The 26,915-nt window shown below is 35.6% G+C and overlaps 1 protein-coding gene across 1 annotated transcript; it reads right to left on the bottom strand.

Annotated features, from left to right (window-relative positions):
• Positions 1-10: 10 nt before the first annotated feature.
• On the bottom strand, positions 11-26,465 carry LOC107732868 (uncharacterized). Its single transcript, XM_016544287.1, has 9 exons — positions 26,000-26,465; positions 24,484-24,514; positions 16,340-16,426; positions 12,452-12,572; positions 5,737-5,767; positions 5,518-5,626; positions 3,819-3,979; positions 2,899-3,028; positions 11-374 (listed from the first exon to the last, which is right to left on the bottom strand). The coding sequence occupies exons 1-9, from the start codon at positions 26,150-26,152 to the stop codon at positions 169-171; spliced, it is 1,029 nt and encodes a 342-aa protein (XP_016399773.1). The 5' UTR covers positions 26,153-26,465; the 3' UTR covers positions 11-168.
• Positions 26,466-26,915: the final 450 nt, after the last annotated feature.

Genomic DNA, 26,915 nt, shown 5'->3' with positions numbered 1-26,915 from the left:
AGAGGCTTCGACTGGTGGCCAGTCTGATTATAACAGTGAAAGAAAAGCAATAAAAAAAAAAACAAGAGGACCTTTATCTTTTTTTCCTCCACAGTCCTTCAAAAAACATCCTGACCTTTTATGTGTTTTTTTTTCCTGCCCATTGCTGCCCCCTGTGGTCAGTTATGGTCATTGCATGGTCAGCCAGATCCAGCAGGCCCAAACGATCTGTTTGAACTGAAGCAGGTACACAGCCAGTGCCGTCTGCAGCTCTTCGCAGGTGCGCTGGGGTCTTCGGCGGTCCGTGCAGTACAGTGCTAGACCCAGCGCAGACAGAAGCAGGAACAGGCAGGTGAGCAGGGCCAGGTGCAAACGGCTCTGGGGGGTGTCGTAGACTGGAACACAAAGTCCAAAAAGATTTGGGTTGAAATACAAAACTTGTTGGCTGTGAACTAAAGTTGAAAAAGTGAAAAAGCATAATAGCACCCCTTTAAAACAGAGCCACATGACCTGCAGACAAACACATATGGCACAGGAACGAGCGCACTTGACGATGAATGAAATGAAATATGCTGTGTTTTCCGCCAACTGGCAACCCGGGGTGCCGAAATACAATTGGGTAAACTGGCAGTGGGCGGGTTTCACAAACCAAAACAGAGACCGACATTCCGGCCTGGAACGCACATTTTCAAAGGAGGATAACTGACTATAGCATTGTTTTTCAGATAAAGAAATATGTTAACTTAGCATGTTTCTTAAATATCTGCAAGCATATTATGGTATTTTTATGCTTTGGTAGAGTCAAAAACTTACATACATCACCTTTAAGAATGAGTTTGTTTTATTAATTTGTTTCTTCATTTTATCGTTTATCGTTAACTATCGTTTTAGTTAAATCATGGCCACAAATTAAAAATGAGTTCTCGCAACTTATTAATTAGTTCTATAGTATTTGTGATTGTGGCCACGGTGTACTACTTCTTACCCTCATTTTGATTTATTAAAACAAGGGAATTAATTAGTACAACGTTGCCATGATTTACTAAGGAGGAGTTTATACAACACCATTTTCAACTAAAAACAGAAAACTTATGCGTTTTGGCCATTCATTTACACGACAACAGTGTTTTGAGGGCCTGAAAAGCAAACTTTTGAAAATGGGTTTCAAAGTGTACTTATCCATTTTTAGTACATCGTTGTTGTGTAAACGTACCCTAAATGGAGGGGAAAAATTAGTACAACATGGCCACAGTTTACTAAAACGAGGGAACAAATTCTTAATTTGTGACCACAATATATATATATTTTTCCTACATGTCATGTGCAGGGCTCCGTAGTAATTCTTTAAATGTGCTCTAAGCATTTTTCTTCTAATGTTTTTATTACTTTATCATTTCAATCAATTTGCACATTTACAGGCCATCCCATACACTGTACAGAAAAAAAGCAAACTGCGAGCATGCTAGTTAGCTGTTAGCTTGTCTCGTGAGAGGCTATTTTGCTAACATTGCTTTAGATAACACTGACATTACGTATAAAAAATAATAATTTGATGCACATTATCTGTATTTTAGACAGCAAAAACAACCTTTATTAGACCAAAATTCCGTAACTGTTAGCTGACAATCTAGATGAATGTATCGTTTATATGGTTTTCTAAGAATGGGACACTACGTTTTATTCAAATGAATATTGACAAAATATTTTTCATACATTTTGGCTTTAAAAAGATGCCGTAAACTCACAAACTGATAATTACGGACTTACAGAAGTGGGAAGAATGAAATTTCCAATATCAGACGAAGGCAGCATTATTTACTGGATAAGTCTAGGGGAATTCCACAAGTGCTAAAACTGCTAACTGCACTTTTAACCAAAAAATAAAAAGGTAATTTTCTTTTGGTTGTACATGCATGATATACCTCAGTGAAATATTTCAAATAGCCAAAGGCAAACTAATTGTAGCTCCATTCATGTAAACTTATAAAACCACAGCAAAGGGCTACTTATAAATGCTCAGGCTGTTCTGAGTCCCAGATTTCATGCAAGAAAATCATGCATCTTTTCATGCATTTTAGAGATCCACCACACTGTCCAACATATTTCTTATCTACTTACCTCCGAAATATTCATAGTACGGAATGTCTGGAAAGCCAACATAAAAGGTAACAATGGTTTAGGTTTAATTTAGGCAAAATCTTTGTAAAACCAATAACCATTCATACAACTAAAGGTGCAGGCACATTTACCGCTCCACAAAATCCAGGCATTTCAATAGCAATCCACACAATCTGGAATTTCGCATGAGGGCAAAAGATTTCCCTGACGCAAATTGGTCACACCTATTCAAATTGGTCGCACCGATTTGCCACATTGAAAAACAGAATGCTGCTTGGTTCATACATCACTACAACATTGACGACTGACAAAGGACCTTTGCTTGTGAAATTTCACTAATGTGACCGCACTTAAATCTTTGGAGACACGGGAGCACCTGACCTTCATTCATACTGGGTTTTGCAATAAGCTCGAGAGAAAGACAAACTGTGCATCTAAACAAACTACACTGGTGCCCTGAATTACTATCTTCCTTAATTCCTTAAATTAAATTCCTCGTTTCATTAACAATAACAGTGTTGTTGGCACAGATTGCACACTAACTAATTTGCATGTATAATTAATCTGGAAAGTAAATCACTTGGGTATGTTTGTGCATCCTTTTTTTTTCTTTTCAGTTGATTCATTAACCACAGACCTCAATGAGAACAATCTTTTGCAACCCACTTCAACATGTTTCATTTACTTTACTATTTTCAAGTGCCAGCTCTTAATAATGCAGAGAACCACTTTAAAGAACGGTTCAAAGAGTCTCTGGAGATTTTATGGACTGCTAGAGCAGGTTTGTTTGAACTCTCTCACCATGAACAGTGATCTCCGGCTCTCTGAAGCGAACCCGCCTCTCGCTTTTTCGCCTGCGCGATGAGTCTGACTCCACATTGCTCACATTGGACCTTTTCAGAATAGAGGTGGGCAGTTTTTCATTTATGACCTGAAATCAGAAAAGACAAAACTATTGACTTCCAGAATGTTTGATAGAGGCGATATAAAGTCATTTGACTGTGGCAGTAGATTCCTATAACTTTACCTCCTGATTGCTAAGACCTTTTGACATTAACACTCATTTCATGTGACAAGATTGTTTGCAATAAAATGTCATGACATTTTAACAGCAAAAAGAAGAGTGAAAAAATAATGTGATTTACACAAGGATGTTGGCCCAAAAACACGTGGGTTGTGGGTCAATAATGTGACAAATGTATTAATTTATTCAAAAATACATAAAAAATGTATTTCATACTGTAAATATGTAAATACCATGACTTGAATACACAGTCAAAAATGTCAGGACGATACAAATGTCATTATTTTGTAATGAAGAAAAAAAAAAAGAAGAATCTGATAATATTAAACAATTTGATCTATTTTATGACAAGGTAAGGTTACCTCAGGTCGTAAAATGTCATTTGGTGCAACTCCTAAAAAACTTACATTAATTCATTATATTTTCAAAAGTACTTTTTACTTTGAAAGATATACTGTAAAATGTTTTTGAAATGAATGAATGTGTACACACTACACAGGTGTATATGTTATAGTTTTTTACTTGATGGTTACACCACATGACATCTTCACTGAATTTAATATTTTCTTGCCAATATCAAAGCTGTTGAAAACCATATTAAACCAACATGAATGCAAAGAGTACATTTCTAAAAAATTATATTTTTCTTTTTCTTTATCATGGTGTCAGTGTCAAGTGTCATTGGCTGCAGTATTACCTTCGTTTTAGGAGTTTCCTGTTGTATGTATGGCTCTTTTCTGTGTCGCAGCTCAGAGTGTCTGTCTTTATGGCTATGAGAGATGCTACTCAAAGCATCGCTGAATGACTCGGTGGCTGAGAACCTTTTGGAAAGAGTCGACACACACTCTCCCAATGAATCTGTAACATAAAAAGCACTTCACAAACTGCAGAACAACATATTTGACATCACATCAGCAAAAGGCAATACGCATATTTATTTCTGGTCGGAACAGTTTGCATGATGAAACTAGTTTAGCAGAGAATAATTTAGCATTGAAACTATGACACAGTGGCACGCAGGTGACATGTTGTGGCGAAAGCATTTTCTCTCAGAAAGCTGACTCTGCAGCTGAGTTTGACATTCATGACACATTGCTGCCCTATACAATACATTTTTCATCGTCCAGGAAAACGGCAATAGGGAAGACGCAGAACGTCCTGTCCCTCCAGAAAACTAGCAAAGCATTTCTGCTTACAAAAATGCCCTGGCCTCAAACTGTCAAAGACACGACATGGCTTTTCTGCCTGAGATCTAAAACGCCATCAGCTGCAGACAGAAAGTGCATGCTTGGAATAAATGTTTACTCATTCAGGCGATTTAGCTCTGCAGTTTTTTTTATTGTACAGAACTATGTACATTAGACTTAGATGTAACACAATTTCCTTGCTTCCTCACTAAGTGGAAGGAGTAAATGGCTCTATATGAGTAACATTCTCAAATGGGCTTTCACTAGAAGCTGCTTCCAAGCTACTGCTATGACAATCAGAACACTTTACTAAGGATATGAAAGGCTGTTGGGTTGTATGGGCCTAGAATGTACAGTAAATTGCAAATCAGATGTACTTAAATAAGCTTTATACAGATTTACCATATAGCAAATGACTGTGGTAACATGGTTCTGTAAATAGCCAGCCACTACTGTCATAAGAAAAATAATAAATTATAAATAAATCAAACTAAATTACAGAAATCTAATGTTTTAAAGCAATAACATATAGCATTTGCTGAAAATTTACCATTCAAAATGTAGATTCGTTTTATTTTTTCATCAGAACAGATTTGAAGAAATTTTGCATTGTCACTTGCTCACCAATGGATCCTCTGCAGTGAATGGGTGCCGTCAGAATGGGAGACCAAACAGCTGATAAAAATCATCACAATAATCCACAAGTAATCCACATCACTCCAGTCCATCAATTAATGTCTTGTAAAGACAGTTTGAAGTTAAAAAGTCTTGATGTATTTGTTTCTTATAAACATGCAGATTTTTGCTTTACAAGACATTAATTGACAGACTGCAGTCGTGTGGATTACTTGGGCTCTCATTCTGATGGCACCCATTCACTGTAGAGGATCCATTGGTGAGCAAATGATGTAACGATAAATTTCTCCACAACTGTTCCGATGAAGAAACAAACTCATCTGTATCTTGGATGGCCTGAGGGTGAGTACATTTTCAGCATTCTTTAAAGCATTTAGAAAAGAATTGTTAATGCTGTAAAATCATAATGGTTTTACAGCATTAACGATTCTTGTAGTAAATATGAAGGATTTTGTCAGAAACTATGCTTGAGGTACATTTTTATAAGGACAATTAGCCTTCTGTAATTGATGTAATGTTTTCAAAATCATGTTTTAGTGCCGATTTGATACTGAAGACATTTTCCATAGTTACTTGTATATTCTGTTTTGCCGATCTCAGCATAGACAGTGGCCAGCAGCTCCAGACTCCGGGCTGTGATGGGGTGATCGTTACCAAAAGCCCTCTGGTGGATTTTAGTGGCCTAATGGGAATAAATGAGAGAAATTACAATTACTTTGACATTTCTTCAGACTTTTCCTCTTTAAAAGCCTTCTGTCATATTGCATATAAACTAAAACACAATGTACGTACCTTGCCACTGTATTCTAAAGCAAGGTGGGGTCTGAAAGCAATTGAGAGTGACACAAACATTAGAAATTATTGTCCAAAATTGTTATTTTGCATGTGTAAAATTGTTCTTGACATCAAATTCAAGAAAAAAAAAATATTAAAAAAAATAAAACTACAACTGATATTATTTCTAGTTCCTTTATCACACCAGAAAAGAGAGGTCAAATGCATTGCATTGTGGGATACAATATTCCTTTCAGAGTGTTTCATGCATACACAGTGTGCAGTGTACATAGTGCGTAAAAAACACTGGAAGCATGTAGTCTGAACATTACTGAGCACATGTCTGTCTGTTTACTGCATGCGGGAGAGAGATTCATGCACATGTTGTCTATCATCAATCAGCAAATCTATATCATTGATTACGCCTTCAGGACTTGGTTGACCTTTTTCTCTTACTGCAGTCATAAAGAGTGAGAGAATAAGAGTGTATTTGCAAAGAGGGTCCAGTATAATATCACATATTTCAACATAATATAGTAGACAGATCATTAATATTGATATGTGTTCTGTGAGCAACAGCGATAACAGTCCATCTGAATATATAAGTGGAGATCAAAGCAAAGCCCATAATACTTACTGTACGTGAGTATGAGTCTGTTCAGTCTGTATAAGCATGTTAAGATATAACTATCGCCTTGATATCAAGTTTATTTGCTTGTCAAAACTATTACAGCAGGTCAGTATTTATAAAAGGAAGTGTGAGTGAGAGAGAGAGAGAGAGAGAGACTGTCAGGCAAACACTTGACATTCACTGGATCTCTCACTTGCTATAAAACCTTATATAACTACTCTCTTGACATACACATCTAAATCATTGTTTTTTAATTTGATTATATTTGATTATAATCCCACTTTTTCAAAGTATTTCTTATATATATATATATATATATATATAAGTCGCTTTGGATAAAAGCATCTGCTAAATGACTAAATGTAAATGTATATATACATATATATACAGATAATTTTTTCATATTTTAATAATATTTTTAGAGACTTACTGACCTTGATACAAGTAATGAGGGTCAACAGTTGTCATATCTTTGGAATCATTTCCTGTTGCATGTATGTATGTATGAATGTATGTATGTATTTATTTATTTATGTTTCTGCATGTTAGTTGGACCCCATGACTTTTTGGTTGCCCCATATTACTTTCTTCCTTTTTTATTTAATTACCAATCACGATTAATCAGTTTGACAGCATTTCCTATAAACAAATGATAAAAAGCTTACAAAGAGTTTAAAAACCTAATTAAAAATGATTATTTTATATTTTAATCCAATTTTGTGTAAAAAATATCACTTCATCATGGAAATGGAAGGCCAGGATGCATATGTTGCATTGTGTACAGTATACAGCATGCTCTTGTTCATACTTTAAAACTTGGTAAATGTTGCATATTACAGTTTTTCTCAGTCGCTTTGCTGCATTTCTCGAATCATCCTTAATATTTGCAAAGAAGTATATGCATTTCTAAAAACAATTCGTACAAACAGCACCACACAATGGATTACCTGCAAAAGCCTGTAACTTACTCAAAATCTTTAGTTCATCTCTCAAAAGTAAGTATTTATGTCAATGAACATATCAGTGCCATCAGAATGAAAAGTCCTTGGGTCATAGTTCACAAAGAAGATAGTCAAAATGCTTAGTCATGTTGTCAATATAACAGTGCACTCTGTTAGTATCACCTGATGTAAACTGTGCCAACTGTTTGGAGGACAGATACTATATTGAAACGCAGAAGGCTGCACTTCTTATGTATGCCATATATCCATTTCAAAAGTACAAATTTACAAATTACTGTATGTGGGATATTGATTGAAAGAGACTGGATTCACACTTACACTTTTACTATAGTGGTCTGACAAAAAAAAACAAAAAAAAAACCTTACAACATCATTGTAATATAGAAAAGAAAACGAAATATGGGCACGAAGGCAGAAATATAAATGTAGACAGGCAAACACAGGAAACACCCCTTAGGTAGAACTTTGCTTTTGCATGCAGCACTGTACGAGGAATTTCAGAGATCTAGTTTATCATTGGTTGATCCACATTCTCTTCATTAGTGAAAGTCAAGATTTACCCGCACAATTCATGGCAAATTTACAATAAGACTAATAGAAATGTGTAGAAAATATGCTTGACAGTTTATGACAACTGGATCAATCATTTTGCATTCAATGACTTAGACGATGAACTAATGACTGGATGTTTTGAGGGGTAAGATTATTGCACAGAGAACTATATAATACATTTTGAGCAACATGACAACAGCAACTGATAATGTAGGAAACCGCAGACAGATGTACATAATCAATTGCATGAAGGTACCAAAGCAATCGCAACTTGTTCAAAAGAATTAACTGCTTTAATGATGTGCACAAGTGACTAGATGATGTGGAGGTTGAACAAGTAGTTTTGAGAATTTCATTTCTGATCTGAGAAATGCACCAAAGTGACTGAGAAAACATGCAACTTTTTTTTGAACATGCACTTGTAGTGTACTGAAAAAATATTAAAAGTATATTCAAAAAAACTGTACGTGCATATATTATAATATTAATATAAATAAAAGGCCACATAAAATAGAGTATAAAGAGAGTGTACATTTTAAAAAAGTGCACTCTGTTAAATTTTACTTTGAAGTACACAAAACATTTTTTGTTGTACAATTTTCTTGTGTTGACTAACATATTAAAGCACATGTACTTGCTTTATTTTATTTAATTTTAGCATCTATCATTTTATTTTTGGCCAATCACAGCACACCTTGCTTTTTCAGACCGATGAGCTTTGTAAAAATCGACGCGTTTCAGAAGGCGGGGCATAGAGGAGAAACAATAATGTACAGTATGTGGAAAATAATGTGTTTTTTTAACTTTAAACCGCATAAACACATTTCATTACACCAAATACACAAAATAATGTTCTTTTTAGCAGCATCATATGACCCCTTTAAATGCAATATATTTTTTATGTACTAAATTTCAACTTTATCATTACAAACGTGTAACTACAAATATATTTAAATACATGACATACAAGTTTCAATAGAAATGACATTAAAGTATATTTTAGTTTACCACAAATGCTTGTCAATAGATTTGGCAGTACACTTTAACCGCATTTCAAAATAGAACTATTTATAAATCCTTTTCCACAAGGTTACGCATCCAGAAGATTCACATACAGTATACATTTACTGTATAAATAGCATGAGGAGTGAATATTCCCCTCCTCCTGTAAGTCATCACATGGTAAACACATGACTCATAGGGTTCAGTACATATGAACATCTGTTACAGAAGCCCTAGGCTATGTATAAAACTAACACAGACAGATTTAAATAACAAAGACATGCATGATGAACTACACCGGCACCAATGAAGTGCAAACAATGTGCATCCTTTATATAAATCCTCTGTGACTCACAGTCAATACCATATTTTATCCATATAGATTCTGTTCTGCTAACTCTATTTTTACCACAACTACAAATAGTATCGGGAAGCTGTTGTAAAAAAAAAAAAATAATAAATTAGAGCACATAGGCATAAAGCTCCATTTGAGCCCACTGGCCTGCACCTTTGCTTTATTTAAGCACAGATCCAGAAAGCCACAGCACAGTCAGGCTCGCCGAAGCATGCGGATCCATTACAGCACCCGTCACAACAAATCCGGGCACACGTGTGCTGTGATTCCTACTGGAGCTAGTGGAAATGTGCCAGAGATATGGCACGCTCTTCTTTTTGGCTGGAACTCCTGGCATGTGTGTGAAGAACGGTGCTATTTGGATGGGCGACAGTTTGTCCTCAGGGTGTACATTGAGAAATGTCCTAAGGATTTCGGATGGAAGTTTTTCCTCATGTGATCATTTAGCACTACATGGTCCTGATTGCAGCACTATTGTTTGATAAAATGACTTGTCTTGCACTTTAAATTCCTATTTTTTTTTTTTTTTGGATATAGGTCAGGAATTCAATATTGATTCCTTCTCATATTCTTAAAGTTCTGAATGTCATGTTTTTATACTCTTCCATTCTTCTCTCTTGAATGTACAGCATGTTTTTAAAGCCAATACATATGTCAGCGTGGTTATTATGGTCCTACGTTAATTAATAATGACTAGGTGTTGGTTTGCACTGTTTTGGATTGTCCTCAGGGGACATTTGATCGGACACAACATGGCAAAGCTCTCAGCTACAAGAGCACTTCCTGCCCCGACACTGAAAGATTCAAGAGGCCGAACCACTTCCTATTCACTCCATAGGGCTTGCGCTACATTTTGTGTCATAATTATCAGACCTAATGAAGTAAATGTATTTGTTACCTTAAAAATAAATACAACCACATTTTGGGTTATTAGGGGGAAATAAATCAATGGACATGAAATATTGATTTAAGAGTCAATGATATGAGTGTTCACTGTCCACGATAAATAGAATTCTAGTTTTTTTTCAAAGGCCTTAGAAATGTACTTTACTTTTTCAATAAATAAAAAAAGTACCAAGTAAAAAGTAATAACATTGATTACATACACATCTTAATCAATATTTTATCATATATATATATATATATATATATATATATATATATCATGAATTATTAATTCATAATTATCATTACATATTTGGGGAGTCAAACCACATGACATTTTATAACCTGAACTATCCGTGTCTTGTCTTAAAATTGTAAGATAATTTTTAGAGACTTACTGACCTTGATATAAGTAATGAGGGTCAACAGTCGTCATATCTTTGGTATAATTTCCTGTTGTATGTATTTATTTATTTATGTTTCTGCATGTTAGTTGGACCCCATGATTTTTGGTAGCCCCATATTACTTATTATTTCTTTCTTTTTTCATTATTCTAAGAAATAATGATAATAATATTATGCCAAAATACTTCATAAGGTTTTCTGATCAAGAATTTCATTCTGTAAATTATTTATTTAATAAATCATTTATTTTTTCATTATGATATCAGAACAGTTGATCAGGACTGTTTTTCAGGACACGTTTTAGCTTTATGCCCCCCAAAATATCAATATGATTTCTTACTAACAAAGTCATGTGGTCCAACTAACAGGTCAAAAAATGACTCTTGAGATGATATTTCTTCATAATTGGAGACATAATGAGATTGTGTGATCTTGCTTAGTTGTTTGGGTGTTTTTAAGCTGAAATACAACTTCAACCATGACTGCTGTCCTAGTTGACCAACAGATCTTGAAGATCTACCCTGCTCAGGTTTCAACAGTTACTTGACCCAAAGAGTTTAAGGGATTACATACAAATGGTGTGGATACCTCCACAATTCATTGTCCTGTGAAACACTATCTTATTTGGGAAGCAATAAAACAATCTCGTTCTCATTCAAGTTTAATGTCATCCTCTCTCCTGTGGCACCAGCAAGCTGTCTCCTTCCCTGAGACAATCAGGTTAAATGCTTTAAGTCCCCAACCAGTGCCAACTGTGGGTCATAAATGTCCTCAAATGTATGTGGTAGAGGCCTTACAAAAGAGCGCCTCATCATGTTAAGCCCCCGGAGGAAAGCGGACACCTCAACTCAGAGTGACCCAGTAACATTTGAAACCGTGAAACTCACATAACACAAGTCACCTTCCTCTCTCTCTCACTCTCTCTCTCTCTCTCTCTCTCTCTCTCTCTATTTAAAAAAGTATTTTTTAAGTCAAATCAGGTAGAATCTGCTTATAACTGAAATAATGGAATGTTATTTGAATGTTATGTTGTCAAACTGTATATATTTATATATAATGTATATCATATCAAATATACAAATAAAATATATACACCCACACAACAAAACATTCAAATAATTCAATATACTGTATAATATTCAATAATTCAAATAAATTCAAATAAGTTATATTACATTTAAAAAGTATTATATTTATATTATTTATATTATAATATTTGTATTTAAAAATAGAATCTGCTTATAACTGAAATAATGGAATGTTATTTGAATGTTATGTTGTCAAACTGTATATATTTATATATAATGTATATCATATCAAATATACAAATAAAATATATACACCCACACAACATAACATTCAAATAATTCAATATACTGTATAATATTCAATAATTCAAATAAATTCAAATAAGTTATATTACATTTAAAAAGTATTATATTTATATTATTTATATTATAATTGTATTTAAAAAAAAGTATTTTAAAGGACAAATCAGTTAGAAATTATGCTTATAAATAAACTTTTTATAAAATAATTAAAACATTACACTTTAATAAAGCCAGTAACGTTGGATGTTACCATATGAAACAATTCACTCTCCAAAAGTACAGATATTTTATTTTTTTCGTATTTATGTTAAATGAAAAGTTACTACAGCAACAGTCAAATATTTCTTGAATGAGACATAAACAAGATGTACAAGTGTGGACAGTCAGCACAAATAATATGACTCTGCCAAATTGTATTTCTCCGCCAAATTGTGTAAGACCAGCTGAATGCATCTTCCTAAATTTTGTATCTAGACTATTAGTGCCCATTAAATGCCCTCTATCACGGAAATTACTCTTACTTGCTATATTTTGCATGCCAATTTTGTCAGAATTAGTCTGCATGCTGTATATATGCAGTATCATTTTCACAGTCAGTTCAGTCTCCTACCTTTTGCTCATGACGCAGAGCTGAGCCAGTCTCTCAAGATCCTGGGCCTGTGAAGCCTGTTCTGATAACTCCTCTTGAGACAGACATCCTGACGTTCCCAATGTTCCGTCTTCCTGAGACCCTGATTCACACAAAGTCTGTCAGAAACCTCACAGCACTCACAGAGACTCACACGTACAGAGACAACAAGACTGTGACAGGAGTGAAAAAGACAAGAGAGGAAGGGAGGGAGGGGGTGAGAGGAGAGACGGCCGATCACACCCACAGATTCAAATGCTCTCACAAGGAAATGAGACGCATGAAAAACAGAAGATTAAGAAGACCAGCTGGAACAACCAGCTTGGACCATTCAAAGAAGACAATTTCAAGAAAATTACAAAGCAATAAAATCATCTGCCTGGCTACCAATGAAGACCTGAACCCCTACTGTTTCTGAAATCCAGCTTAATAAAGAGTAATTCCTTTCTCATTTTTTTCATCTTCATGTTGTCCCAAACTTTCACACCTTTCTTTCCTGAAATGAACACAAAAGGTGACATTTTGAAAAAATATACTGGCCACTCTTCAAATGTCAAAATTCTCTAAAGTTACAAAAAGAAAAGCAAATTCCAAATCTTCTGAAGTCAAACTATCATTTTGTGTGAGGAAGAGGCTGAAATTTTGCCTTACATTGTCACTGAAATCGCGACATCCGCTATAGTTCTCCCTTGCACATTCATGTGAGTACCAGAAATAGTGATGTCTTATGCGTAAATAAATGGTTCTTCTGAGTCATATCTTTGTCTCCTTTTGTGTTCCATGTAAAAAAGAAAGTCACACAGGTTTGGAATGACATGAGGGCAAGTAAATTATTCTTTTTTGGGGTGAACTAATACTTTATTAATGAAATGATGCATTTTAACATGAGACAAGCGTAACAAAACCAGCAAGAAACCTTTCTAAAAGTTACAAAAGTGTCCAACTCCTGTCATGTAAACTGGTATCAATTTTGCACAATATGCAGAACAATGCCAGAAAGAGACTGAGCATTATGAAACTCTCTGTCTTTTCTTTACTGTTTAGACTTCCATTGTAATGTCCAATATTTCACTGTAATTTTAACTGGAACCTGGAACAATCCTTACTTATCCCATGAACTGGTAGAGAGCAATATTCTGAATCTAATTAGAACTACACAGTAAAATAATGATGAAGTATACTTCGTTTTTATGTTTACAATAAGGAATGCGTATGGTGAGCATGATACAAATTTTGTCTTTAACACAGTATGCGTGCATTATGCTGATGATGAAAGTTGCGTTGCATGCACTGTACGCATTCCCTAGTGCACGCATAAGAACAGCAGTATACTTTTGACGTCACGTCATACTGCAAAAGTCGAAAGATGTGAGCATGTGCATGTTTACATAGAAACTAGTGCATGTTTACATAGAAAAACAATGGCAAATTAGTGCAAAAACACGTTTCTGTGTGAACGGCCTCTAAGAACCGCACTTATGTATTCAAACCCAACTTTATTAAACAGGATCGATAAATCTGTTGAATGCAGCAGACACCATATCACTATATATACAAAGAAATTCTCAGTTTATCCCGTGTATGATGCATGATGGGAACTGAACAAGGTTTGGGCCAGAGGGAGGAAATCAAAGCAGCATTCGCCCAAAACGCTGAATCAGGCAGCGTTTCCAGGGTACTCAACAGCTCTTTAATGAGGTAATGTATAGCGTGGTCATATATCTCCCTAGGCTCCTGCATCTCTGCCCATGCTAGAGATCTATGCTGTCTCAGCAGCCTGCAGACAGCCAGAGGAATGGCAGACATCCACCATGGGAGGAGATCGATGGGTCTCCTTCGTCCATAAATACCGGTGCATCTCAGGGCAAATAAAGATGGACCTCTGTTAAATATATTACTGCTCTCCGACAGGACCTTGGGGACAGGTTTGTTGGGTCAGTTTTCAGTGTTTTGTGGTAGTAGGCTTGACGCCTTGCTATTTATTTGCTGCAAACTTGTGGTTAATTTGTGCTAATGTTTGCAGGAAGTTTGCCACAGGGATTTGTCACTTTGGCCAAGGAACTAAGGTTTGGAATGGACAGAGATTCTTATTTAATTAATTTTATTGAAAGTATGCTGGCTACATTGCTATGCCTGAAAGTGACTGGGTCTCATTCACTAATAATTTTGTGGATTATTTAGTATTTGTATTCACAGGATAACTTGCATACATATACTAATTAAAATTTCCGCATAATTAACCACACATGCACAAGTACATGAATTTGTTCTTAGCCTTGTTCTAATGATAATGAATTTGGAGCATTCCAGATGAGCCTGATGTTAGTATAATTTACACTATAATTAGTATAATTTATACTATAATTTATATACAACATGCCCAAACCGTCTCAATATCAGGGCTTTCTGCAAAATTTTTTTTTATCAATTTCATCACTCGCATCAAACTGCCAAATGTGTTGTCCTCAAAACCATTTCAAACACTTTATACAGACCTCTCATTAGCCAGCTGTACAAACATGTATCTGATAATGCAGCTTTCCTTATGCTTTCACTGTATATGATGAAATTTATTTAAGATTAAATATCTATTGCATCTTAAGACGATTATAAGGCCACCCAGAGTATGTGATTTTTGTGCAAGTTTTGGTTCCAGTTATTCCTACATTTGTTCGTTCATTTAGAATAAATTTTAGTCTGAAAGTTATTGGCGAAAGATTAATACGCAGATTTCATGCACAAATTTGTGCATATGCATGCTTAGTGAAAGAGACACTGGCTGCGTCTTAAATCACATGCTCTCTGAGTAGGTACTTCTATTGAATAAGTAATTACTTTGTAACTTTTAAAAAAAGTATATTATATATATAGTATGATTGTGTGTAATTTAATCCGGATGTACTACATTCACCAAGTTACAAGCGTCAGTTGCATTGCTTCACTGTCATTCACAAATTCTCTCCCGTGGACTCATGGGATAGTAAAGTGTCCACTGGATGTGAACTTCAGAATCTCGCCGGAAGCAGTAGGTTGTCCAGGAACTTTTCACTTACTGTTTTATGAATACTGTCAATTTGCACATACTCATTTTACATAATGTTTTTTTGCTTGCTATATAGTAGGGAAGTATGTGATTTAAGATGCAGCTCTTTAAGTGATTGAATCATTTACTGCAAGTACAGATTCATTCAGGAAACAAGGGAAATATGAAAACTGATGTAATTTGGTTATATTAGATGCACCTTGTAATTCTTAAACATGATTTCTACATTGTAAATGCCACATCTTGTAAACAAACAACCATGTAAAAACATACCTGACAAATTTAAGTCAATAATAATAACAGAGCCATTTTATGCCATTTGCGTTGCTCTTTGAACTGAACATTTACATTCCCTTCTAATTGGAATTTAGCTTAATATGGCAGAATACCCTATAAAGACTACTTCACAGGGTACTTCGATTGGAACGTACCTAATATCTTTATGAATCATTCACTGAACCGATTTGTTCATAAACACAGACTACTGTTTATAGGTTGATTTAGCTTTGGATTTGTTTGGAACTTTTTCACTGACAAAGCAAAAATACACAAAGTAATAGGCAAAATTATTGTGTTTGAAATGTAAGTTACTCACTATTAACTTGTCTGTTGAACCACTGTCTAAAGTAGATGTATAAAACACACTCTCTGAATCAAGCTGCTGTTCTGAATGCCGTGTTTGTGTGATATTGCCTAAATACATTATTGTACATAGCTATGATGAAAATGTCTAATATATTATGATACATGCTGACCAAAGAGTCACATGTCCACTCAACAGCGCCATAAAAGAAGCATTTAAGTAAATCCATAAAAAGTGGACCTGCCTGTGCTGGCCTGCAGCGAGGTGAGCTCGATCAATGCCACTTCGTAGAACATCTTCTCTGCCTGAATGAACTGCAGAGCTTTCCCATCTGATTTTATACGGGTGAAGGATTAGACATGCTTGTCACCAGGAATAGTTTCTTGTTATGATCGCACACATCGCCCAGTTACTCAAACTCAGTGAAATCCTGATTTGTTCAGCTGCTAGCATCACAAGACAATTTAAAACTGGTGTTCACTGAACCATTAATGTATCATATAAACAGAAAAACAGTCAAACATAAAATCACCAGGGCCGGATTAACATAAGGGCTAGGCGGGGCTGAAGCCCCAGGGCCCGCGGATTGAGGGGGCCCGAGGTGATTGGCTGTGGAGGAAAGGAAAATTAGACCTAGAATTGATTGGCCATCGGGAGCACAGGAGCTTTTCCCGGTTTGCCGATTGCCGAAATCCCACCACGCCCCCACATATTAGTGTCTGCGCTATTTCATTCCAAAAGATATGAGCGATAAAACATTTTTTGTAGGCTACTTGTTTACACTAGAGTTGTGGGTATCTTTTAAGCGCCTCAGCTTTACTGTAGCGCATGGGAAACAAACACTAAAAGCCAAGTGATGACCGGTTTCTACCGCCGGCACAGTGCTGACAACGACTGCAGCTCGACGCTTTCGCCGCTCTATTGAAGTGATAATAAGCAGCGCTTGCCCCTAATAATAAAACTATATAAACTAAACTCCTTAAGGGAGCTGTATATGCTCAAAAGTTGTTGCTGCTTCTGGAAACCTGTTTGCTTTGACTTCATATATCTGGTGTTATTGTATTTATTCTTTTAATGTGTTGCCTGGAACATTTAGTGTGCACATTGTATCTCTGTGTGTTGGAGATTAAAAAAATAAAATAAAATAAAACAAATTATTCCTGTTGTAGAAAACGTTGTGGCACCAAGGTAGGCTACTATGAAGGGGGGCCCTTGGGTTTGCTATTGTAACGGACGGAACACAGGAAGCGTGCGGATCCATCTGCAAGGCTTTATTAACTGAGACGTGGTCAAAAACAGGCATAGGTCAGACAATGGCAAACAGGTATATAGATGGCAAGGCAAGAGGGATAATCAAGGTACTCGACACTTTCGCCGCTCTATTGAAGTGATAATAAGCAGCGCTTGCCTATTTAAATTCCACACACGACACTTATATTTGAACAGTAAAGTCTCTGTGGTGAAGTTAGCGGAAACCAGACCATGTAAACTGAAGTGTAGAGGTAAACTGTACAAAACTGTAAATAAGCAATTTAATCCACAGCACCACACCTAGGCTATTTAACATGCATTTACTGACACTGTAGAAATACGGTTAATGATATTTATTATTAATGTCACAAAAATTGTAATAGGATACTTATAGCCTATTAAATATTGGTTCAAATAACGGCAATAAGTCAATTTTATAAAGGTTTACTAATACTAGTTAACTCTGGATTCAAGAATTAGCGCTTTTCATAGGGATACACGCAAAACAATACACGAGACTAAAACAGAAAACACGGAATGGCTCAGTAAGGCAGCTAACACTTGGGGAGTGAAAAATGCAGAACAATACTCGGCAGTGAGAGAGAGGAAGTCCATGGCTTATGTAGCATGTCTGATTGGATTCAGCTGTGTGTGTGTGTGTGTGTGTGTGTGATCAGTGCATTCAGCTGTGTGCGTGTAATCAGTGCAATGATTGATGGGAAATGCAGTCCAGGGTGATGTGTAACAGTCTGTGTGGTGTGAGAGTCAATGTAATGGGAGAATAACCTCTAGTGGCAATCGGCCGGAAGGCCACGGACCGGATTCGTGACAGCTATAGCCCCAGGGCCCTATGTGTTCTTAATCCGGGCCAGACAATCACTATTCTAGCTCAAGGCCTGTGTGATATTTTGATTGGTTGGTGTTTGTCACCTTCTTTTTTTAGTTCTATAGAAAGACACAAAGCTTGTGGCCGTTCTATAAATAGTGACTAAAGAGTTTGTTCAGTGTTTTCAAAGGCATGCCATTACAATCTCAGTGTAAGAACATAATATTTGCTCTTAACAAGTGTCATTACGAAAACCTGACCAGCAAGAAAAAAGTTCTTAAAATAGCCATGAATGACCCAGATAATGGCAGGATTTGTCATTTGTATGTGCGGGAACTTGCATAGTTCCCGCAAATACAAATCTTCAAGTAGTCAAGAAATGCATACTTTTATTCAGAAAGGACACATTAAATGTATTAAAAGCAACAGTAAAGACATTTACGTTACATTACATTTAGTCATTTAGCAGACGCTTTTATCCAAAGCGACTTACAAATGAGGACAATAGAAGCAAATAAAACCAACAAAAGAGCAATATTATGTAAGGGCTGCAACAAGTCTCGCTTAGTCTAACACAGTAAACGTAGCAAGTTTTTTTATATAATAAATAAAAAGAAAACAAGTCGAAAGAATAGAAAAAGAGTAGAGAACGCTAGTATTAGAAGGTCATTTTTATAATAAATAAAAAGAAAACAAGTAGATAGAATAGAAAAAGAATAGAGAACGCTAGTATTAGAGGGTCATTTTTTATAATAAATAAAAAGAAAACAAGTCGAAAGAATAGAAAAAGAATAGAGAACGCTAGTATTAGAGGGTCATTTTTAAAAAAAGAAATACATAATGTTACAAAAGGTTTTTATTTTAAGTAAATGCTGCCCTTCTGAATTTTTCAAAAAAATCCTGAAAACATTTATCACGATTTCCACAAATATTAAGTATGCACAACAACAAACAGCACACGTTTTCAACATATTTAATCATTCTTGAGCAGAAAATCAGCATATTAGAATGATTTCTGAAGGATCATGTGACACTGAAGACTGGAGTAATGATGCTGAAAATTCAGCATTGCCATCACAGAAATAAATTACAATTTAAAATATATCAAAATAGAAAACAGTTATTTTAAGTCATAATATTTCAGAATATTACTGTTTTTACTATTATTATTTTTTAGCCTTGGTGAGCAAAAGAGACTTCTTTCAAAAACATTTAAAAATCTTACTGACCCCAAACTTGTATATATACATGCGGTTGCTTGGGGTTTCAGAGTGGTTTTTAGCGATTTCCTGTTTAGTTTCTATGTTTGTTTGTTTTTGTGATTGCTTATATTAAGGTCCCTAATCATGGCTCTGTGAGATTTCACCCATTTAAAAAACAGTAAATCACTTATAAAAGTAGAAGCACACTTCAGGTATCATTTATGCCAGTGCCACAAACTGTGCAAGATGAATAGCATACCTAACTTCAATACAATATGAAAAAACGTGATATTTGTATTTTGGGGTGAACTATCTCTTTCATGTGTTTATACAGTATGTTATATAGAGTGTGATTGTGTTTCTTTTTTATTTTCTTTTTTTAGTAGCTTGCGATGTTTGATCTGCTGTGCATCTCATTGTAAGCAGTGCTAAGTTACAGAATGATGCCCCTATTAAAATGATCTTTTCCACGAACGAGCAGCATATTCCCAGGTGTCCCGAGCATATTTTTAGATCCCAGCTGGCTGAGGAACATCTGAATTTGCTGACTAACAGCATGGGGATCAGTTTGAAAGCGATAAATCTATTTGTGGTTCATGTGATGCTAACCCCTGAATTAGCTGTGGAGGAGAGACCAGGAACTAATGTATTCTGCATTGATTTTATAATCATTTTTGCTGTTCAGTTAGCATTCCGCTCCATCCGATTAAAAGCCTGTGTCCTAATTTTTCATATTTTAGAAATACTGCTTAATATACAGTATATATTCAGTCAGTGACAGTCATTGAGACACTATTATAGTTGTTATTTTTTATATATTTATTTTTCCATTTTCATTTTCATTTTACTTTAGCTTTAGTAATTTTTTGTGTTACCTTTTCTTTTTATTAGCTTTTCCCCTCAAATATGTCTACATAGTTTTATTAATTTTTATTTTATATTTAGTTATTTTAAGTACATCAAGTTAATAAATATAAATAAATATAAATCATAAATGTTGCCTTGGCAACTAGCTGAAACAAAATAAGGTAAAGTTTTTATACTCTATTTCATTATATTTTATTTTAATCATTTATTTATTAGCAACATATATTTTATGGTATAAGTTCTAGATTAACTTCAATAACCCTGTGGTAAGAATTGTATATTTAGATTAAATTGAGTTTTATATATGAAATACATTATACTTATACATTAAATACCCTCTCTGAGCTATTTTTTGCAGTTATGTACTTCCAACCAGCTGGTCCCAAGGTGATTTTTAGTGAATATATGAAGTAATTCCACTTTTAATATTTTATTATCTAACACAATGACACAGATTTAATTTTGGCTGAAGTGTACAAAATATTTTTTTGGCATTCCCCGTGCCAACTCTAAGTTTATATTTGTCAATTATGCAGCTTCAAATCCCAGATATGCAGCACAGCAATTTTAAAGAGCAGCAACTAAAAATAAGTTGTAGATGCTAGCTTTAGGAATACAGACTGCTCAGAATTTTTTTCTTAATGCACTGCAATGGCAAAGCAGATATGTGCATTAATAATCACTATACCAGCTCTGGTGCTTTAGAGGAAATATGGATGCAGCACTTTATCAACAAATAAATATAGCTGTGTCCTTCTGCTTGGCATGTATATTTCTCAGCATGACTGTGGAAGAAATTTCTATATTTGTATTTCTCGTTGATCTTGCCGGCTCAGAAGTGTCAATCACAGTATGATCACAGCCATTGTATATACTTCCAGTCAGAAAATGAGTAGTTCTTCTTAAGCAAAGGACTCAATCCATCTGACTTCATACATGTAACTGAACAGATATGACAGCCTGGTGTCATAAAATATAAATAATATGTTTTTAACAGTGGCGGCTCGTCGGGGGAGGCAGGGGAGGCACAGCTTCCCCATAATTTTGAGGTGAAAATGGGAGGAGGACGATTTAATGTTAATAAAATTCACAATTAATTTCAGTTCATGTCTCAGAATGTGTATTTTTTGTTTGTAATTTCACAGTTGTAATAAAATAATGTGAAAGCGCCGCTTTTCTATCGCGAATGTGCCGAATCTGCTGATGTAATGGCAACCGCTAATGATAGAGAAGGGGAGGGGGAGGCCGGGGGAGACCTGAGCTCTCGTGCCTCCGTTGGTCACAAAAATTAGCCAATCAGCATCGAGTGTTCACTTTCGGGAGCACAGGAGCTTTTCCCGGTTTGCCGATTGCCGAAATCCCACCACGCCCCCACATATTAGTGTCTGCGCTATTTCATTCCAAAAGATATGAGCGATAAAACATTTTTTGTAGGCTACTTGTTTACACTAGAGTTGTGGGTATCTTTTAAGCGCCTCAGCTTTACTGTAGCGCATGGGAAACAAACACTAAAAGCCAAGTGATGACCGGTTTCTACCGCCGGCACAGTGCTGACAACGACTGCAGCTCGACGCTTTCGCCGCTCTATTGAAGTGATAATAAGCAGCGCTTGCCCATTTGAATTCCACACACGACACTTAGGCTATATTTGAACAGTAAAGTCTCTGTGGTGAAGTTAGCGGAAACCAGACCATGTAAACTGAAGTGTAGAGGTAAACTGTACAAAACTGTAAATAAGCAATTTAATCCACAGCACCACACCTAGTTAACATGCATTTACTGACACTGTAGAAATACGGTTAATGATATTTATTATTAATGTCACAAAAATTGTAATAGGATACTTATAGCCTATTAAATATTGGTTCAAATAACGGCAATAAGTCAATTTTATAAAGGTTTACTAATACTAGTTAACTCTGGATTCAAGAATTAGCTTTTCATTAGGGCAACTACAAAGGACAATTTAATAGTTCTAATAAACTTTAATTGCAGAAAAATATGAATTCAATAATTAAGAGCTTGCGATATAATCGAAGTTTTATTTTATAATTCCGTACAATTAAAAAATAAAACACAAATTATAATGGCATAGCCTATATGTAAAACTTTGTCCTATAATTGTATAGCTGCTTTTTCTGATTTTTATGTTGCTCTGTTCTGAATACCTTAAAATTTAAAGGATTTACTGCAATGCAATTATGATATGTTAATTATTTATATTTTTTATCCATGCAGCAAATGCTTTAAAAACAGCTTTAAAATTACTTTATTGCATTCTAGACGCTTTTATAGTAATTTTCACTATAAATTTAACGGGTAGCTTGAATGTAAACATTGTCATGAATTCGTTGTATTCCCATTTGAAAAATAGCCAACAAATTAATTGTTGTAGGCTAACCCGATCTCCTGCTCACCAAGGCTGCATTTATTTGATAAAAAATACAGTAAATACAATAATATTGTGAAATATTACTACAAAATGTTTTCAACGTAATGCATTTTAAAAATGTAATTTATAATAAAGCTGAATTTTTAAGCAGCAATTACTCCATCATAACCACAATCAATGCATTCAATCAGCTTTTATTGAAAAATAAAAAAAAATAAAAATCAATCAAATGCTCTTTTCCTGTGAACATATTTTGTTGATTCAGCCAAACTAAGATGCAATGTGGACCGGACTTAAAGTTGTTTGTAAAAATAATTAGCATTGCAAGTAAGTATACTGATATATAGGCTATGCATGAGCACTGGCGCATATTCTCTTATAGGATAAGAGAAGGGCAGAATATTTCAGATAAAATACCTGCTAACCTTTGATTCCACATCTTTAATTTATCCCCAGCTCCCCAAATCACCTATTTCAATGTCCCTTGTTGTGCACTGATAAAACAGAGTAATGTTTTGCATGTAATTAAACAGCTTATTCAATTAAAAGATAAAATCTACATTTTTATGTAATTACACAGAGATCACCAAGTCCCACCACTATTTACTAGCATACTGGTTAAGATCAGCGCAAATATGTTGAAACCAATTCACATGTAATTGGATTTTAATTGGAAAATAGGTCATGAATGATCTTGGTTAATGACTTAGGTCACGTAAATGACCCGTCTGAGCTGAAACTGCTGGTCTTGAACCCATTTCAACTCTATGCTTTAGTAATTGAGAGGCCATGGGTTTAAGAGGGAATATATGTCACGTAACACTAGCCTGCTGTTAACGACAACGACAGTCCATAGATGAATAATGACAGCGGGGCTCATGCTGGCTCTATGCAGGTTAATTAGCTGTGATGCTCTTTCAGCTGACATACGATAAGTGCCCGCAAATCCTCTTAGGAAAAAGACCACACTCAAGAAGCTTCAGCTGAAAAGGCCCTGCGATAACACAAGTACACAATATAAGTGTACCGTAGTGATTCGGAATAAGACAAAAACGCGGTTTGGAAGATGAATTCATGATGTACTCGCTCATTATATACATTTTGCAAATTTTGAACACAGAAAAAGTTACATAGTGCTGCTTTAATATTGTTAAATGCATTTTGAGTATTCAAAAATATAATTTGTTTTCGTCCGTTATTTATTAATAAATAAATTATTCCAATTGCCCTAACCCCAGCAAAACATTTATGGGGGACTGTATGGGCCAGATGGGCTGCATTTTAGCACCAGTCCAGCCCTGATGATTCTCCTCTTCTAGGGCCAGACAGCGCAAATATGTTGAAACCAATTCACATGTAATTGGATTTTAATTGGAAAATAGGTCATGAATGATCTTGGTTAATGACTTAGGTCACGTAAATGACCCGTCTGAGCTGAAACTGCTGGTCTTGAACCCATTTCAACTCTATGCTTTAGTAATTGAGAGGCCATGGGTTTAAGAGGGAATATATGTCACGTAACACTAGCCTGCTGTTAACGACAACGACAGTCCATAGATGAATAATGACAGCGGGGCTCATGCTGGCTCTATGCAGGTTAATTAGCTGTGATGCTCTTTCAGCTGACATACGATAAGTGCCCGCAAATCCTCTTAGGAAAAAGACCACACTCAAGAAGCTTCAGCTGAAAAGGCCCTGCGATAACACAAGTACACAACTTCTTTGCACAAACAATATGAAATGTCACACTGAAGTTTCCCTACATGCATATTTGTGCAGATAAAAAGGATTTATTATTTAGTTCATTACACAATTTGGAGTGAGAGCTGATGCTTTACTGAAAAGGATACAATTCTTGTCATCAATGTAGAGTTCAGCAATCTGTATGGAGGGGAAAAAAAAGAGAGAATGTTGTCTGAAAAATGCAAACCTCAAGTGCTTCACAAAATAAAAGACAGAATCTCATAAAAATGTCATGGAGATAATGATTAACCACAAAACAAAACAAAACAAAACAAAAAATTAAATTAAATGAATCAACGGGGACCTGATTATAGCACTTAATACCTGGAAAAGTCAGATTTTCATGATATGTCACCTTTAAGTAAATTAAGCTTTTTTAAAAGACCATAAGAATGGAAGAAGATTTTTCACATCTTGACAGTATTTTTCTGCAATTTATTTACTCATTATTCTATGATGGTTATTATGTTCATGATAACTTTAAAAAAATCCTGTTTTATTTTTTCTTTTTAAGTTTTATATATATATATATATATATATATATATACTGTATATAGTTGATCAATTATGCATTTTTTAGCAATACAGTAATGCATTTTTTAGCAATACAATAATGTAGAAATGTAGAATGTGCTTAAATGACATGAAAATTGTCACAATGCAAAAAAAAAAAAGTTCCTAAAATTAAAATAATTGAAAAATATATTTTCTTTAAGCACAACATAGTTTTATTTTTCTTTATTTATTTAGGCTGCATATGACCTACAGTAAACATGTTTTTAACAGTGGTTGCTCACGCAGATTCACTCGAAAAGTAACATTCTATTTCTTATAACTTTCTCAGATGGAATGTTACAGTTAATGCTAGTGATAAATATTAGCAAATTCTAAATATGTTTTTTTTTTTGTAAGGTCAGCAGCAACTCCGTCTGGCCAATGTCATACCACACATTCCAGTACTCTAGTGCAAGAGCCACTGTTTATATTCTGGACACTGCCTGGGACCCTTATGAATTTCTGACAGTTTAACAGGGTAACCCAGGACGAGTAAACAGGGCTGAGGGTTTTTATCTGATGGACTGTCATCGAATCGAGTCCATGATTAGACAAGAGAAGTGAACACACAAGAGAAAGAAACATGTATTAGCAGCGGACATGAGATAAACTGTACTGATGTTTCATGTAAACACATGATGGAAACCAAATGGTTATTGTAGTAGCTTGAAACACAACGATAAACACAAGCTTGCTTAAGACCATCTCAATCACGTCAACCAAAAGTGAACACACACTCTTTGCATAGGAGTCTGTGTTTGCAATGTCGGCTCATACTGTCAGTGTAGAGCATAAATGTTTCAGAATGCATTTGCCAGTGTAAAATATGCACTGACTGATGGCTAGTTTTAGGTTGGTGTGCCATCAAATCATTAAAAATCTACATGCACAACCAAGAGAATGGGTTTTGCATGCAAACTTCATGCAAACAAATGCATTACTAGTACATTCTGTTCAAATCTACCGATTTAATTTGCATGTAAATGACCCTTTCTTAAATGTAAAGCCCATTAGAATAGGTTCTATCCCATAATGCATCATTACAGCGCTCCATCCTGCAGGGCTCACCTGATGCAGGCAGTTGGGAAGCGAGTGGAAGCTCTGCACATGTGTGAGTCCCAGCAAGCAGCTCAAAAAGCAGTGCAGAGCAGCTTGGGAGTCTCCCTCCTGCTGGAGCTTCCTGCCCAGTTCAAACAAACCCTCACGGCTCCCGTTCAGCATCCCGTGCTTGGGATGGCCCGCCAGAGAGACCTGCCGTTCACGTGCCAGACAAACGCTGGTGCACTTACGTCTCCCATCTCAGCTGCGGCACGGGCATGGAGAAACAGTCCGGAGGGATGGCGCGGTAAACACACAGTCAGAAGCAGAGATATCGGTCGCTGCAACCTCAAAATAGGAACAGAATACGGCTTCTCCTCTCCCTCCTCCTACGATCCGTAAGAGTCAAGGGCAGGAGGGTGCGTGGGAGGGATTGTGGAGACGGGACGCTGCTGCATCGCAAAGAGCAGAGGAGGAAGTCAGGACTCAGGACTTGAGAGGATTTGTCGGTTGAGTGACGCTGCTCGCAGCCAATTGTTGTACAGCCGTACAGATGGTGGACTCTTTTTCCAAGTTTTAAAGGAAATTCAATTAGTCACTTCACACTGCAAGTGGCGAGACTAAAAATGAAGTCTTTGCATATGTTATTTTTGGGAGATTAAAGGGATAGTTCACCAAAAGAAAAAAAAAAGCTGTTTATCAGTTAAAGTCTGTTCATGGTTTATTCAGTGACGTCATCGTCCAGCTCAGTTCAGTTCTCTTCAAATTGTGTCCCCAACTAAGCAAGCCAAAGGTGACAGTGCAAGGAACCAAAACTCCATCTGTGACAGAAATTAAAAAAGAAAAGAAAAAAAAAAAAAACTTGGGAGAAACCAGGCTCAGTCGGGGGGCCAGTTTTCCTCTGACCAGCAGAACAGTAAAAAAAGATTTTAAGCTGAAACCATGG

The sequence above is a fragment of the Sinocyclocheilus rhinocerous genome, unplaced genomic scaffold (assembly GCF_001515625.1).
Source record: "Sinocyclocheilus rhinocerous isolate Xijiao unplaced genomic scaffold, SAMN03320098_v1.1 scaffold1635, whole genome shotgun sequence".
Classification (NCBI taxonomy): domain Eukaryota; kingdom Metazoa; phylum Chordata; class Actinopteri; order Cypriniformes; family Cyprinidae; genus Sinocyclocheilus; species Sinocyclocheilus rhinocerous.
Note: the sequence above shows the minus strand (reverse complement) of the source record. Positions and strands in the feature narration are given on the sequence as shown.